At 41.3% G+C, this 17,734-nt stretch overlaps 1 protein-coding gene and 2 long non-coding RNA genes across 15 annotated transcripts in view; 2 read left to right on the forward strand and 1 right to left on the reverse strand.

Annotated features, from left to right (window-relative positions):
- The window catches only part of 4930590A17Rik (RIKEN cDNA 4930590A17 gene), a 42,984-nt gene extending 34,758 nt beyond the window's left edge, over positions 1 to 8,226 (forward strand). Inside the window, exon 6 of the long non-coding RNA NR_155304.1 lies at positions 7,883 to 8,226. This is a non-coding gene — a long non-coding RNA (RIKEN cDNA 4930590A17 gene). The remainder of the gene's footprint in view (positions 1 to 7,882) is intronic.
- Positions 1 to 17,734, reverse strand: part of Grik1 (glutamate receptor, ionotropic, kainate 1) — a 394,963-nt gene that overhangs the window by 48,128 nt on the left and 329,101 nt on the right. For 7 of the 13 annotated variants that reach the window (XR_384929.4, XR_384930.4, XM_006522919.4 and 4 more), the window contains 5 exons: positions 13,462 to 13,569; positions 11,261 to 11,305; positions 6,000 to 6,113; positions 3,766 to 3,969; positions 2,517 to 2,740 (listed from right to left, as the gene is read on the reverse strand). Coding sequence is in view for 11 of the 13 variants with exons in the window: in XM_006522919.4 (XP_006522982.1) it covers positions 2,517 to 2,740; positions 3,766 to 3,969; positions 6,000 to 6,113; positions 11,261 to 11,305; positions 13,462 to 13,569 (695 nt within the window). In the remaining 2 variants the exon portion in view is untranslated. Of the gene's footprint in view, positions 1 to 1,561; positions 2,408 to 2,516; positions 2,741 to 3,765; positions 3,970 to 5,999; positions 6,114 to 11,260; positions 11,306 to 13,461; positions 13,570 to 17,734 lie in introns of those variants that run through there. The other 6 variants (NM_010348.4, NM_146072.5, XM_017316880.2 and 3 more) reach the window with 3 other exon arrangements.
- The window catches only part of LOC115486002, a 91,381-nt gene that overhangs the window by 29,039 nt on the left and 44,608 nt on the right, over positions 1 to 17,734 (forward strand). The window lies entirely within an intron of this gene.

Below are 17,734 nucleotides of genomic sequence, written 5' to 3' on the forward strand. Positions count from 1 at the left end.
ACCTTGTTACATTGATGTTTTATAACTGTATAGATTTTATTCAGTTCAGCGAATGATTTTTAGGGATCTATTTAGTGAGGGTGTTAGCTTAAATGCTGGATTGGGCTGTAGCTTTTCACTTTAAGTAAACATAAATGGATAATCTTCACAACACAAATCTGAAAGGTTCTTTAGATCAAATGAGATTAACTGGTTCTCATTTCTATGTTACTGAATTTGAGGGCAAACTACTAGCATGGCAACTAAAACCGCGTTGCAGCTCACTTTATTGGTGCAGAGAGACCTACTGACCTATTTCATGGTCTCAGATTATGATGGGAAGGAAGGGGAATCAGCACTGGCTTACCAGGCTGGGGCTTTGATTCTGAACATTGCACTTAGTGGCCCTACAGTGTAGGATTAGGACAGACTCAAAGGTGTAGATGATATGGAGTTGAGTCTGAAATACAGATGGTGGGTCTTCAAGAGCTGATAAGGAAATGGACAAAGTGCAGAGATATTCTGAATGTTACACTTTCTGGTATATCCTGATAACAAACATAAAGGCAGCTAAAGTCACAGTTGAGAGGCAGTGCAATAGGGCCTCTTCAGTCCATGTCCTTGTGAGGCCTTCTAGACGATGCTCACATACTGTTTTCCTCCTGGTAGCTTTGGCCAACTTTGCTAGAGTAAGTAAGCAAGGGACTTTTACATCAGCATGACCTTCCTTGACTAATTTGTAATCATTAATGTTTGAAGAAACCCTGGACTCAGGATTTGAAAACTCACATTTTTATTGGCCTCTGTCTTTTTCCTTGCTTTGTAAGGGTTAAAGAAATGGAACAAGTTAACCCAGTGTAGCCTGCTCCTTGTGAGAGGGAACTTCATTACTTTATGGCTATCCCAGGTAAAAAAACTTTACCTGGGAATTATGACAAATCTCCAAAGGAATCATTTTTAAAGGAATTATCCAAAGGATAATTTTTAAAAATCATTTCCAAGGATTTTTAAAAATTATCCTGAACATGGTTCTTGACTGTGACATGACTGAAAATTTGAACTTGTGTGTGTATGTGTGAGCACGCAAAAAGAATTTTGATCACTATTTCAAAAAACAATATTTGAGATTTGGCAATAGCTCATTTTACAAGATGTTGAGAACTCCCAATCTTTAGTCCCTTTGAAAGCTTAAATAACCATACATCAGAGGTCACTTATTCCGTTTGACTGCCTTGTAGACCTTCTGCATGCGTCTGTTTTTTTTTTTTTTTTTTTGTTTGTTTTGTTTTTTTTAAGACAGGGTTTCTCTGTATAGTTCTGGCTGTCCTGGAACTCAGAAATCCACCTGCCTCTGCCTCCCAAGTGCTGGGATTAAAGGTGTGTGTCGCCACTGCCAGACTTCTGCATGTGTCTTGCTTGGGTCATTTTACCAAGCCTTCTTTCTAATTATTCTGGGGAGAAGTTACCAGGAAATAATCAAAACTGGAAAATGGACAATGGACAATGGACAATGGACAATGGCAAAGAGTTACCATGAAGAGATATTTCTCTTATTAATTACTGGAGAGAAGACAAAAATTGATTAAGGGGAAAAATTACCAGCTTTTATTGAAAGGTGAAAAAGATTGAAAACATGACATAAAAAGTAAATTTTTTAAAGCATACTTTATCTAGAACCATCAAAGGTTTAAGAGGAACAGAAAAATAAAATAGTGGTTTGAAATTCAGTATCAAAGGCATTTGGATATATGTTCTACTGAGAAGAATAAAGAGCTCTGGAAGACTTGTATAAAGTATGATGGTTACATACAGAGGACAGAGTTTAATCTTGAAAGATAAAGCTTAAATGGAATCACTTCCAGAGTATCATAAAGCTTTTATAATGGCTTGAAGACGTAGCTAAGGGGTTGAGGGCTTGCTAAGCAGCATACATAAGGCCCTCCACTCCATCTCCAGTACAGAAGCAATAATCAGCCAGCCAATCAGCCAATCAATCAACCAAACTTCCACACTGTAATTTCTTTTCAGTGTGACTTTCACAATATTCTTATTTACCGCCTAATGATTTTAAAGAAGAACCTCACAGAAACCTCTACCCTTAAGGGCCTCAGCATCTTCCTCTCCATGTTTTTGATTTGCTGGGGTGGTTCCTAGATACCTTGTCTTTTCTGTTTGGCTTTTTCAATTATTCGCAAACAAAATATCTTAAAATAATTTCATTATTATTTTAATAATATTTTACATATCCCACTTAATCAATTGTTCGTTTTGTCCTTTATTCCGCAGAAAAATAGAACAGATAGCAATGCTATGTGACCGGAAGTACAGAAAAAGTTAAATGACTACAAAGGATTGTCCTCTTCTTTTAAAATATGTATCTTTATGGCTAATTAGCTTTCAATGCACTCAACAGCTTTCCATGGAAATCCTGAAAAAATACAACAATTAGCAAAAATAAAATTGCACTTTTAAACCGTGAATGTTTGACATCTGTGACTGCCAGGCCTTTGCCATGAACTCAGTATTCTCGAACTTACCTTGCAATCACAAAAAGCACACAACTGACTCCTAGGCAAGCGAGGAGCACATACATCCAAATGTCTGGAGACAGGGGGTTGAGGAAGGAGAAGACGCCGGGGTTGGTTCCATTGGGCTTCCGGTAAAGGATGCTAATGCCCAGAGTCATGAAAGGCTTGGAGAAGTCAATGACTTTCTCCCGTACATACGTGATGGTGAGAGGGGCCACTGCTAGGTCAGCTCTCTGTAAAAGCAAGTGTCAGATCATCAGCTGCAAGGGACTAGCCTTCTCCTGAGTATCTCTACCTCCTAATCTCAACTTCAAGTGCTTTTTGTGCAAGAGGTGTCTACCATGATCTAAATTTGTTTATATTATAGTATTTATTACCAAAGAGAAACCAGAAATTATGAAGGGGTAGGGGGTGAGGGTCTGTGCAAGGTACATACTCATACCCACAGAACCCATATGCTGAGAGCACGCTCACAAGATAGACAGACAGACAGACATAGAGAGAGACAGACAGAGAGACAGAGAGTAATACACACAGAGATAGACACAGACAGACAGAGACAGCAACATACAAATAGAGATAGACAGACAGAGAGACAGGGAGCAACACACACAGACAGACAGAGAGACAGAGTCAGAGCAACACACACAGATAGACAGACAGAGAGACAGAGCAACACACACAGATAGACAGACAGAAAGACAGAGACAGAACAACACACAGATAGACAGACAATAGAGCAACATACAGAGATAAATAAACAGACAGAGACAGAGCAACACATACACACACACACACACACACACACACACACACACACAGAGAGAGAGAGAGAGAGAGAGAGAGAGAGAGGATTGCTATTCATAAACTAAAATTACCAGATAATCTCTTTACCAAGAACATGTTAGAGAAGAGAGGAAGGAACACCTTGGGTTATTAATATAAGGTGACAGGATGAGATTTTTCTCTGCGTCCCAAATCGCAGGTCCTAGAATTCTTAATTTAATTGGAAACCTCTCAAGCTTACTCACGTAATGTATAAATTTTAATATTCAACTTTTATTTTCACCCACCCTTCCAAACCAAGCAAACTTCATATCTAGGTTATTTTCTTTTCCTTTTAAGAAATGTTTGTGTGTGTGTGTGTGTAAACATGGAACACATAAACCCATTCTTCTGAAATGGAAATAACTGTATTTTCCTCCTTTTACTTCTTCTCCCCTTAGAGCGTTTTGCAGTCAGGTGTGTTTTTGCTTACGTGGTCGATGAGTTCCTTAACCATCCCGTTCCACTCCCCTTTGTCATTCTGGGCTCCATATTTGCCGTCAGGAACCAGTTTAACATCATAAAGGAAACCTAGGATATTTGACAGTTCTTTCAGCAGATCCAGGCAATATCCTTCAAATCTGTCATTTCCGTACAGTGGTTTATCGGATTTCCTGTACATCACGTAGGGCTCTTCCTAAGCGAAACAAACCGGGCATGGAAGCTCTGTTATCATGAAAAGGAAAGTGTTCTGCCAGTGCCTGAAGACATGTAATATTTGAAGTTGATTTTTAAGAGCGGAAAGTATTGAAGTCAGTTGCTGACATTCCTGTTTCTGCTAAACTTGTAACAAAAACCACTGTGACAAAAGCCATCACGCGTTTTTCTTCCTTTCCTGCCTTTTTAGATGGCAATGTTTTCTTTCACTGTTGTGGTAGGAGAGAGGATTAGTGAACGGTGCGACAGAGGCATGACTAGCTCAAATTCTGACTCTGAGCTGATGGATAATCTCAGAAGACACTTGGGCCCCACATCCTGCTTCAGATATGACCATATCTGGGCTTCTTTTGTAGGAGTCTCCTTGCCTTAGGCTTTGGCCCAAGACTGTCTATTTATAAAGGAGACATGAATACCAGCATATATGTCTTTCATTTTTTTTCAAACATCATGTATGCTAAATATTCTGATTTTTCTCCTTCCTTGGGAAAATGTATTTTGCATTTTCCAAGAACTTTTTCTTTTTAATTCACATGTACATTAACATTTCACACTGAGGAGTTGTTTAAAAAATAAAAACTTTAAAGGCTTTATTTTTCACTAATTTATTTGTTTATTTGCTTTGCATCCCCCTCCTCTCCTCCCAGTCTCATTCTTAACTTTATTTCAATTACAGTTGTCCTTTCTCTGCATACTGGTTGGCGATTTCCAGGGTTTCGTCTTTTATCAGTCTTATAGTCTTATTTGACATCACCTTGGAACTCAAGATAATGTTCCCCTAGATGCTTTCACATAAAACCCTTATCTTATGAGTAATGGCTGCCTTCCTACCACACATCTGTAAACTTACTAATTCTTCCCTGAGTTCTTTTTGTTTTGCACTGTTATAATAATTACTCCACTGATGAGATGCCCTGTGTGGTAGGCTCCTCCTCTAGCAAGCTGGCAGTTGGATCAAGCCAATGCAATAGAAAGTTGTTGCCCAGAGTGGCATATGCATGCTTAATCCTGGCACTAGGAAGGGAGAGGTATGCTTATCTCTCTGAGTTTGAGGCCAGCCTGATCTACCTACGGGAGTTCCAGGGCAGCCGGTTCTACACAATGAACTTTGCCAAAAACAAAAAGTAAAACAAAACACCCCCCCCCCCAAAAAAAACCCTGTTTCCATAAGGTAGTTGCAGCAAAGGTGATGGCCAGAAGAAAGCACAAGTAAGAATAAGATGTTCTTCTTGAAGAAGTCTAACAAGGCAACTTCAAAGACAAATAGCTGAGTGTTACACAGTGAATGAAATGAAGCAAAGTGTGCCTTAAAATGCAGAGTTCACGTGGATTGTGCCTACTTAGTTCCCATGGGAAAAGAGAGAGAGCAATGTGCACACTGGCTAGCTGGGCATAAGAGCAGGATTGAATGGGATACAAGTCTTTGAGTACATTGATACAAGGCTTCTTTCCAGAGGTCTGAGCTCATGGAAAGAAGAATGGAAACGGTGCAGTGTTCAGGGACCTGTTACACCTGGGAACTAGGAAGATCCAGGGTAGAGATGACGGGGAGGTAGGAGTGTTGCTACAATCCAGGGAAGCTGAAATGTAGGTGTAGGGCAATAGATAATGCCTGGAAGGTGCTTATGGAAAGACACGGACAAACCCGTAAATGGACAGTACAGGAGTCACAAAAAACAACTTCACTGGTTTCCCCTGCTGAATCCCCTTCCCTGGTCTTTTTCTAAAGTCAAACCAACCAACAGTTCAGCAGGCAGAGAACAAAAGTGGCCCTGGATGGGCAGAGCGAGGGAAGAGTGGAGCCAGGATTCGAGAAAGATGAAGAGTCTGTGGAGAGGCTTCAGGCGCTTACATTTCATTTCTTTAAGTACATACGAATGTATGCTTTTAGCTCTCCAGTTGAAAAAAATAGACATGCAGAAAGCCTTGCCAGGCTGGAAAAGACAGTTAGAGGATCCCTTTAGGTCTAGCGTGGGAGTGTGGATAAAGGGCCAGAACTTCACAGCTTACCAGAATAGTGGTGACAATGAGCGTTCGGTTAGCCAGCGAATCTGTGATATTGTTGGACCTGTCTCTGTTGCCATCCGTCATGTTCAGCCCACTGTTGGAGTTCCAAATCCCAATCTGCACAGAACACAGGACGTCAGAGGCCGCCTGTTGCCTGCAACAGTACTTAGGTTAAACAGAGGGCCCGCTATATCAGGAATGGGACCAACGCTTGCACCCTGGGACACGAGTGCCTCACAGTGGAGACTACTTGGTAGAGGAGAGTTATACCATAGAATGAAGCACGTGTAGAAGCTTAAATCTGAGCTAATTAAGGCAAGGTGCAGGAGGCATTTTATTTTATTTTTAAATTAATCTATTTATTATTATTATTATTATATTATTATTATTGTTATTTTGAGACAGGGTTTGTCTGTGAAGCCCTGGCCAGAACTGGCTTTGAAGAACAGGCTGGTCTTGAACTCAGAGACATCTACCTGCCTCTGCCTCCCAAGTGCTTGGATTAAAGTTTGGAATGTTTCCTTTTAATTAGTAAGCTCACTGCTGTTTTCTAAAATTAAATTACTAGGAGTAAGTGAACATGAGATTTTTCCCTCTGTGGTATATTTGTTGAACACCTATTTCCATGTGTCAAGTACAGCTGTGGGCATTGTAGGACACAGTACACAGCAGTAGACAAACACTTGTACCCTTGTTACATTCTGCCGGCATCAAACATCATGCCACCAAAGAGTCAACGCCAGGTTCTTTAAGGTGTGTGATTGCTGGGATGGAAAGGGCAGGGTGGGTGTTGGAGGGGCTTGGGACTGGAAAAGGAAAGGCTTGGGAAAAACTACATAGATGAGGGCTTGGCAAAGTTCAGGACCCACCCTCACTGAGGAATGGATGCTGAGAAGAGATCCCTCTTATTCATTCCTATAGGACCAGTGCACAATTTGCCCAAACACCCTGTCTTTTGTAATTATACTTGTTGCTTATCTGTCTTTTGTGTACTCTTGATCACCAATTCTTCAAGTAAAGAACTTGTATTGTTCATTGAATATATATATATATGTGTATGTATATATATATATATATATATATATATATATATATAGAGAGAGAGAGAGAGAGAGAGAAAGAGAGAGAGAGAGAGAGAGGTGATTGTCCATATTCAGTAGACTCCACTACCCTTAAAAAAGATGGTCTTCAATTTCTCCAGTGGTCTGGTCACTGCTAATGTGGTCGGCCCTATTAAATACATGCTGATCATTCCTGATGCCCCAAATCAAAGATGTTCAGAATCACCTGACCTAAGTAGATGTGTCAGAGTCAAAACAGAAGTGTTGAATAGCGATGTGTGTGACATTTTGCACACACGTATGACATGAAAGCTGGAATGGTTTGGGGAGAGATAAGGAACCATTGGGAGAGGAAGGCAAAGGCAGTGGGAGATGTGAACAAAGTGTATTTGTACTCATGTTTGACAATGCTACAGTGAGGCCCATGGTTTTGCAAGCTACGTCAAAGAATTAATACAAAATTAAATTGCCAATTCTTTAACCAGTATATGTAATATATTCAAATTTCTATCTAGTCTTGAGTTCCACCCTTAGAGATCTTACCTTGAAAATTAAAATATCTCAAAATTAAAAATAAAATCAATACTATTCTGTTCTCAAGAAATTCTGCTAAGGGATACTAAACCCATAAATTGATTTGTTTAGCATCTGGGAAGACCCAGGAAAGAGCTATGAAAATTGAGCTATTCGGCCCAGCCCTGTACTCATTCACTGCCAGGCTCTGGATAAGGAATGTGTTTCAAAGTCAGATAGAAATAGGCAGGCAGTGGCTGGGTGACCTTAAACAGGATGCAACTGACCGAGCTTCATCTCTCTGTACCATAGGGATGCTGAGAAGATCAAGAGATGGCAGGGGCGTGCCTCAGTTTGATCATCAGCAAAATGGAGAGGAAAGTGCTTCTAAAATTATTTTTAAAGATTCATTTTCATTTGTGTCCACATGTCTCTATGAACGTATGCAGTGTATGAGGGCGGGTGCCATCTGGGTTCAGAAGAGGGAGTCAGATTCTCTTCGAGTGGAAGTTCCAGGCAGTCATGAGCATCTTGATGTGGATGTTGGGAGTAGAAGAACTCCAGTCCTCTGGAAGACCAGCAAGTGCTCTGAAATCACTGAGGCATCTCTCTAGTACAAAAGTGCCTTTTAAAAAAACAATTAAAAATTTTACCCTATGTGCATATGATAGGTCCTCCCACCTTGGTTTGCTTTGATTTGCTCCCTAACATTAGCAGCAGCAGCTTGTCTGGTATCTTCTTAGAGGTACACATTCTTTGAGAAATTTCTAAGAACCACTGTGCATTCACACATTTGTATAAACTATGTCTCTCCTCCATACGAATCAGGGTTAATTTGTTGGGGAAATGAAGACACCAATGGAGGGAACAGAGTGCCGGGTATAGCAACTGCTTGCAGAGAGGATACTAGAAGGAAGATGGGATCTGGGCCATTGCCCTTGGGAACCCTTCTGAACTTTGAAGGCTTCTTGTGATGTGCTGTGTAGTCTCTCTGTTGATGGGAGAGCCTCTGTTTCCCTTTGTGAGCCATACACTTGAGAAGTTGGGCTTATTCTTTCCAACTTTCCCTCCTCCAATGCTTTTTTGAGGCAGAACCCTGGCTTCTAGGAAACACACATCAAATTCAACATGTTGGTCCATTTGTTCTTATCCCAAGCTTTACTCTAGGTTGTATTGTGTGGGAAGACTATGTGTAGGGTGGGCCCTGGGTACAATTTCAATAAAACATTGACATAGGCACCTAGAAGTACAGAAATAAGTTTTTAATCAAGTATTAGAGAATATGCTTGTGACCTTAGGCATTTTTAAAGGCAGGATGTATTTTAACTCTTAATCTTATTAATGTTAAGCGTGTGTTTAAATATGTTTTCATCTTTAAAAATGGTATTATTGAATTCTACTGTAACATTCTTTTCTAAAATAAGACTTTAGACTGCAGACAAATGTTCTCTCCTACTTTGCCCCCGTCTCTTTGTCTTTTCGTCAGAAATAGAATGGTAGGCAAGGTGCGGAGAGACCATTGCTGCTGTCCTGCAGTCAGATACGGCTCAATGTGCTGAGCGCACAGATCCTACTGTGTAAGACAAGGCAGAGGAGATAATCTTCCTGCCAGCTTTACTGCAGAAGTTGTTAAAATAAAAACAAAACCAGTACGAGAGCCAAGGAAAGGTCGGGCTTCTGCCTTGGCTTTACTTCTTAATTGAAATAAATGGACATGTTGCCAGCAAGCCAGTGTCTCTGATGGGGTGGGACTCTGTGATGCACTGATGCGTGCTTGCTGGACAGAGCTGCGCAGTCAACCAGATGCCCAGATGTTGGCTTTATGGTCTTGCTCTACAACCAGGGAGGAGTGACTCTAAGAAGCAGCATATCCATTTTCAGACTATGAAGCAAAAGCCTTCTTTCATTGCCTAAATTGACCCAAGGAAGTAGCCATTTGGTATTTGGGAAGTATTTATGAATGAATGTTTTAAGAGAGAGTCATTAGAGTCTATTTTCCAGACCTAGAGTCACCAGAACAGAGTCTAAAATGGCTGAGTGCATACAATCAGATATGTATGGGAAACAAAATAAAGGAATTTCTGTTTCCTGTGCCTTGAGCCCCCTTTGTATGGGAGATATCAGATAAAGATTACTCTCTCTCTCTCTCTCTCTCTCTCTCTCTCTCTCTCTCTCTCTCTCTCTCTCTCTCTCTCTCTCCTGGAATGAATGTCAGGAGAGCTATCTGGTAATTTAAATAAAGTTCTGGTGCTGAGGAGAGTTTCAAGCTGTGACTATGCTGGAGCAAACTCTTAAAGACAACCTTCTTGGAGAAGGATATCCTGTTGGGTTTGAGTGAGTCCCTCATTCCTGAGCATAGTAGGTGAACCATGGCATAGTCAGCTGATAACATGAGCAATGATGGGTTAGCAGAGAGGATGAGAAAGAAAGGCATGGATTAGCAAGACCCAGATGTGACATCCTCAGGTTGTGAATGTGCATGCTACAGAGTCATGCTGGCTGGGTGATTGCCCCTTCCCCTTGAGGCTAATTTCAGAGCCTGGACTCTATGCTCTAGAGTAGTGAGTTTGAATTAATTCAGCATTGCATAATGTCCTGGGAGGATCAAGCTCAAATAACAAGCTGCTTTCAAAGTGGCAGTGGCAGGTAAGTGAGGAAACTTGTTCACCTCTGGTTCATCAATAAAACAGCATGTGTATATATATATACATATATATACACATACATAAAAAGAAGGACATTTCTGAGCTACTCTGCTGAGTTATTTTAAGGGGATGATGAGATTATTTTTTGGCCATTAGTAGAAACTGTTTTTAATTTCTGTGACTCAACCAATCATTTGAAAGGCAGAGGTGGGCCTGCCATACCATTCAAGCTGAACGACCTGAAGTAATTTAAAGTCTATCTGTCAATCAAAAGAACTTTTAGCAACGGGTTTTAAGTAGAGTGAAAGAGAAAAAGAGAGAGAGAGAGAGAGAGAGCGGTGCGAGGGAGGATAATGGCCTGTGGCAGTACGACGTTTGCCTGTCACTTGGACACTTTGCTCATGCAAGTCTCTCTGGTGTCTACCATCTGCTTATGTAAATCTCTGCTCAATCACTGGCAACATGATCCTGTGCAATAAACTATGAAATAATGGGTGCTAAAATTTACAAGATCATCTCATTTCCCTTCAAAAGTTTCCCGTTGATTTGTCCTCTGGAAACTAGTTCTAATATACATGTCAAGACAGTATGCTCTGATAAAGCAAAGGCGGCTTGTGAGCAGGGGGAGTTGTTGACAATGGAGCATACTTCACAGTTGGGTGACATTGAGGAAACCGCCCTTGCCTTCAGAGGCCTGAGCCTATCTGACTAGTCTAATGGATCAAACCGGTTGTTTTCATTGCCCTTAGGGGGAATATTTAGTGGTCTGAGAAGATCTGTAAATGGGCCGCCATCTGGGTTTGTCACCGTTACCTCATCAGTGGACACTGATCATCATGTCCAGTGGAAAAGCTAATGTAGGGGGAAAGAAATACTTACCCACCCACCACTATTTACACACACTCTGCCTCCCTGCCCCCTCCCTTCTGTGACACCCCCCTCCCCCTTTAATCTGCATGCATGTGGTAAGCTCCTGGCCTGATAAGACTGGCAGAGTGTCACCACCCAACCCCAAGTGCCCTGCAATTGTTATCAGGGTACAAACCTTCTTCCACACTTTATACAAGTGCTTAGACACTTCACCAGAGGCCTGGGGTTTCAGAGGGAAAAAATAAAAACACACTTAATTAAAATGCAGCAGGGAACCGTGATGTATATCGTCTGCGTGACAGTCCTCACCTCTTGTTTGGGATTTTGCATTTTAATTCATATAAAGACCAACACTAGGTATGACGAGGGAATGAAAGGGGCCGGCTGGGTGTCACAGAAGTTATGTGCTCCTTTTACACAGCATAAAGTAAATTAAGCTGCTTTTGAATGTTCACAGGTATGCTGCAGGGTTGGAGGATATTCACCACACTTTAAGAGAACTGTTAAAAGAATTCACGGTAAAAAACATGGGTCTTTCATCACACACATACATACACACACTTCCTAAGCTATACAGAGAAACATGCTGCATGGTGTAGCTTTGATTATGAGTTTGCAGAGAGTAATAAGTCTGGGTGCAAAGGATGGACGGACTTTTGATAATGGTTTGCCTGTGAGCCCCGAGAAGCTGGCATGGGAAGTGTGGGCATGTCTTCCCCTGGTTCCCGAGGGACATGTTAGCCTTCCCCACTGCCTTCAAGACTCAACCAGCCATCTCAGGAACTGAGGCCGAGACACCTGAAGAGAAAAGGTGTGGCAAAGGTTGAAGAGATAAGAGGTAAATAGAAAATACTTTCATCTATTTTGCTTTTGCTTTTGATGGGAAAACAGCAATTCAATGTGCCTAATATCAGTGTGCATTGAAATAGCCATGGAGACACCACAGTGGTTCTGTCTAGTTTATCACCTGTCTGAGCGGAGGAAAGGCATTTACTTAACAGCTACACACTCAGAGGAGCCAAAAGGACAAAAAGGAGTGGGCCTAGAGAAGCCGATACTCTCTCTTAAGTAATCATAAGCTTTCAGGTTATCATCAACATTCTTGTTCTCTCTGGCCCGAGTACCAAACACAATCATGGAGGCGGGTAGCTGTTCTGTGCTCTGTTAAACCAGCAGAGGAACCCAGTAGAGTGATACCCAAACCAGGGAGAAGAAGAGGAAGCGGCATTTTTGAAATAGGAAACCCACAGACACGTGTACTGTGTACTCTCAAAGCTGTGAGCTAATTGTTCTTCTCAGACATCAACACCTGTGATAGCCTTCTCATCTAGATTAATTGATCTTCGTTTGAATTAATGGGTGTTTAGGAATAGGGTGTGCAGGAAGAGGGCAGTTATAATCTGCCAAGTGAGAAAATTGTGTCCCAGTAAACAGAACCAATGAAACAGATAAGGAAATTTTACCATGTGTTAAAAATAAAACCAACCATTTGAAATTAAGCTAGAAATTAGCTGTTTCAAAGTGCTCTTTTATATTGAGCAACACATTTTGTGAGTTAGTCTCTGTCATATGAAAATGTGTTTATCTATGGAGTTCTGATATCCAGGTAATTGCTTTGGACTTTCTCAGTCTTTTAGTCTTTAAGGTCCTGAAGGCAAATTCTCCAATTATAATGCTGATTGTGACCTGTGTACATGGATATTAAATTAAAATTGTAAAATATATTGAGCAGCAAAATTCCTTTATCATTACCTAACAGTTTATATTTGTGTTAGACTAAGTAGTAGATAAAATAAAACCTCAAACTTTGAAATGGAGACTTCCAACTAAAATAATCTTAAAGTGAGAATCCAGCATTAAGCTGAAAATTTTTAGCATTTGTCCTAAATTAAGGATGCCATGTTAATTTGCTCATCTTTTATTTTATCTTATTTTATTCCATCCCTCTGTCACCAATCTCAAAATAGAGTTCAGCTAAAATTAATTTCTGAGTAACCCTTGGGTGCCTTGCCATAGATAAACCAGCTGCAATTTCGACAGTCCCAAATCTAAACTCAACTTTGTAAACTCTTCACAAGATGGGCCTCACCATGCCAGTGCTTAAGGTTGTGTAGACAACAATGCAGAGTTGCTTTATAGACCAAGCATTGATAAACATTAATCAGTGCTGTTAATTCTACATTAAAATTTGACCATCTAGCCCATCCGTGCCTACCATCCAACTGGGAGAGAATGAGCCAGGATGCTGGATGTTAATGGAAGTGCCAAGAAAGTCACTTTTTCATTCTCCAATGGCCTGTGCCATTTCACTGAAATGTACGAACAATGCCCTTTCATGAGTGCATTGGATAATTTACTCATCATCCAGGAAGTTACCTTTTCAGTTCCTTCCTCTTTGAGACTGATAATGTCCAGGTCAAAATCCTTTCTCAAGCCATCCGTCTTATTGAAGGTGATCCGCCCCGTCAAGCCATCCCACCGCGCCTGGGGACAGTAGAGAGTGGAGTGTTATTGCCTACCACGATCTCAAACCCATCAGCAGTGTAATGCCTCAGATCCATCCCAGCGTCAGGTTACCCAGCTGCATCGTGAATTCTGAACCATTGTTGCCTTGGATCACTGAGTTGAAAGTGGAGCACTTCACTGTTTTATTAGTTCTCATTTATTGTCTCAGCCCTAACGTTTTAACACAGTCTGCCCTGGAATGGTGGCAGTCTATACGGGCAGGAAGCAAAGAGTTGCTGTAAAATCATCTGTTTATTGAGAAAAAAAATCCAAGTGGTCACAGCACTCTGTTGTCCAAAGTCAGTTTAAACCCATGTCAAGGTGCTGCTAAGGGGAGTGCCTCTTACCTCTTTCTTCCTCTGTTGAAAGGATATGGACAAATGGTACACTACTGACGTTACTGAATTTTCCGGGTATTTGTGATTTATACCTCTTAATATTTAGGAATCTTAGTTTCTTATGGTTACTGTAGTCCATTGTTTTTATGTCTATTTTTTTTCATTTCTTTCTATTTATTCATTTTCCATCCTGATAGCAGCCCCTCTCCCTCCCTCTCCCAGGCCAATGTAAGGTTCTTAGTCCAATCTGCTTTAAACTCACCAGGAAGCCAAAGACTGACCCTGAATGCCCATTCTCCTGCCTTTGCCTCCCCAAGTGCCAGGATCAACAGTGTGCGAGTCTGGACCTGGACAGTCTGTTGGTTTAAAACTGTTCTTCTATAAGTGCTGATACAAACAGTGTTGGCAGAGTCGTGTGCTCTGGAGGACCTTCCTGGAGGTTTCCTGGAGGTGTTTGAGGACACCCTAGCTGTCTCTTCTTGCTTTTGGTGGCTTTCAGCAAGCACTCTGTGTCTTGAGGTCACAACCCCCCCCCACCCCACCCCCTGCCATTTGCATGAATATTGCCCTGCTTGGGGCTGCATTTCGATCTTCTATGTGTGATAATGGGTTATTTCTCCATCCCTTCATCTTTCATTCAAGCACACAGTTATAGTTTCTTGTTTGTGTGTCTGGTCACATAAGGTGACATGAATACGTCCCAGGATTTAGCATGTGGAGGTCCTTTTCAGGAGCTATCACTGCATTTACACAAGCATCAACATGATGTGAAGAAGCAAAATCATAATTACTGGCAACTTGGGTGGTTTCTTTAAGCAATAAAGAGTTGGTTTTCAGGCCTCAGGGGTTTTGGTGGCTTTTGGCCACTTGGTTTATTTGAGTTTCACTTATAAATGAACTTAAATTTTGTGCACATTTCTAAGAATTTCCTCCCTCCCAGCTTTATGAAATCAATCTGGTTTGGGTAATGTGAAGATCCTGAGGATGCCATGAGATTGGAAGTCAGTTGCACCATGTTTCCCTGTTACACCCAGCTCTCCAGATGGCCAGCAAACAGTGGAAAGAACGTGGATTTTCCATAGATTAGGGTGAATTTAGGATGTGTGATTCCAGGCAAGTTATGTCACTTAAACCTGTATTGGCCTGTGATGACAGTGCTTATGTGAGGGTTAAAGGACACCCAGGGGACACTGATAGCATCTTCCATAACAGCAATTATATTTTCAGTCATCTCAACCTGGGTTTTATGTTGGAGGTTGAGAGGGTTAATTTTCTACGTATTTGATGAAGCTACAGGACGCACAGCTGTCTAGTTAGTTGTTGTTGCTGGGTGGTCCTGCGAAGGTGTTGGCAAAACAGCATCACACCAGAAGCAACTGGCTTTATTTATTCCTTTTAGTATTTGTTCATGTGGAAACAAGAGCATCTTCTCTGCATCAGGGACCTGGCTGGGGATGGAAAAGCGCATGGCTCCGACAGTCAGTCTGTTAGTGTTTACTATGCCACCCCACTAATGTGAGATACAGAGTTACACAGCTCAACGAAGAGAAAGGCAGGGAAAGAAGCAAACATGTATCTGAAATACATGGAAAGAAAGGGTCAGAAAAAATGTTTGAGATTTCAAAGGCCAAGCAAAGAATCACCCCCTCCCATCCCCCTGACCTAAAGCAGGAAGTGCCAATCACGTTGAAAGTTTCCATGGGCACTAGATTTAGAGTGAGGAGTCGTGAGAAACAAGCCTCATAGGGAAACCTGTTAATAAAGGTTTTATGGATCAAATTGGGTTTTTTTTTTTTGAAGAATTTTTAAGAGTGCTGCAGTCATACGCAGGGTATGTATTAGCAGGCAGTTAGCCCAGAATGACATGTAGGGAATCAATTCATACTCACATGTGAACACAGGAGCAGCATGGCTCTCCATTCCTTCCCCCACAAGCTTTTACACTATTAAGTGTGAATCAGTGCTGTTCCATAATAAGATGTGCAGAGTATAATATACACCTGTACATTACACATATGATATACATACGCTATATGTACATTTACATACAATGTAAAGTTTAAAATGTAATCAGCCTAAAATCAGAAGCTAAAGTTCTTAAAGCAGTTGTATTTTCTGGTTACCATTTAGCTAGAATGGTTGTCACATCAGAATTGCATGTGATTTCTTGATAGTACGAGGTGCTAAATGTGTTAGGAAGAGATGAGGCACGTACAGACTCCCTCTGAACTGTGTCTGGGGCAAACTGGGCACCCGTGTAGATCAATTCCCCAGCACAGGAGAAGAGTTGTTTCTTCAAGAGTTGTTCCTAGGTGTATTAGTCAGGATTTTCTAGACTCACAGAATTTATGGGTAGTCTCTATATAGTAAAGGAATTTATTGATGACTTACAGTCTTCAGTCCAACTCCCCAACAGTAGTCAGTAGCAAGCAGGCGAAGGAGAGAGTCTTCCTTCTTCCAATGTCCTTATGTAGGTTTCCAGTAGAAGGTGTAGCTCAGATTAAAGGTGTGTGCCACCACACCTGTAATCCCAGATGGCCTTGAACTCAGAGATCTCCCTGTTTTTATCTCCTGGAATTCATAGCCACTATGCCTCAAGACCTCCATACCAAGATCCAGGTCAGAAACTTCTATCTCCCAGCCTCCAGATTAGGGTCACTGCTGAACCCTCCAATTCTGGATTGTAGTTCATTCCAGATATAGTCAAGTTGACAACCAGGAATAGCCACTACACTAGGCTATACACAAGGGTAGCATCAAATAACAGCAAACTATATTATCAGCTTTAAAATGAGGCCACACTGACTTTATTGTGAGCCCACTGATGAGCCCAACAGGCTCCAGTGGGGTAGTTATAATCCACACAGACAGTCCTGATTGAATCAAGTAGGTCACAGGACCTAGCCAAAAGCCACCACACTGAAGAAGAACTGGTGGGGAAGGTGCTAATAAAAATGTGAGAAAGACAGGAAAATGTGTGTGTGTGTGTGTGTGTGTGTGTGTGTGTGTGTGTGTATGTGTGTGTGTGCTGGGGAAGGCCAATTAGTATGCAAAGAACAAAATTAATTTCAAATAATAATTAAAAAAATAAGTTGATGTTGCTACAGCCAATCGTGATATGGCTTGTTAGGCTAGCTGAGATACACCATAAAAATTCCACTGACAGAATAATGGCATATGCAAGGGTTTCCTTTTGTGCGCATCTGCAAAGTTTCTGGCATCCTAGTCCCCTACCCCATAACAAAGCGATCCTCATTTTCATGCTTAGCTATCACCTTCTTATTTTAAAGCCAAAGGCTGCCTTTGTGGAAATAAAAGCTACAAAATGATCTACAGTGTTGGAGTTACTGCAAACGCCTGGTGTCTGAGGACAATCTATCTAAAGCTCTGCTTCAGGTGAAATCTCAACTGCGTTAGGGGTTAAGATGAAGTTCATTGTGGACAATGAGCAGTCTTAACCCACCTCCTGATCTATCTGGATGGAGGTGGTTATTTTCATTAAGTTCTACAACGTTCTGGGAAAGCTTTCTCCTCGAGGCAGCTTTTCTTTTATGGGGGGTCATGTTGTGAATCAATTTAGACCATTGTGCAGAATTTACGGGGCTCTCTGGAAATGTAAAGATCCAGGAGCATTTACCTCTTGATGTAGCATATAGCTCATAGCATGGTCTTAAAACCCTGTTTGAAAATCCAATTTTATTTCTACAGAGTGTGCCTATTGTGTTGCTTTGTTTGGACTCTGTTGCCTCGGTTTTATTCTTGAACTTAGTGTTCGTTCCAATCACTGCGCCAGAGTAATTCCCACT

The sequence above is a fragment of the Mus musculus genome, chromosome 16, assembly GCF_000001635.26.
Source record: "Mus musculus strain C57BL/6J chromosome 16, GRCm38.p6 C57BL/6J".
Taxonomy (NCBI): domain Eukaryota; kingdom Metazoa; phylum Chordata; class Mammalia; order Rodentia; family Muridae; genus Mus; species Mus musculus.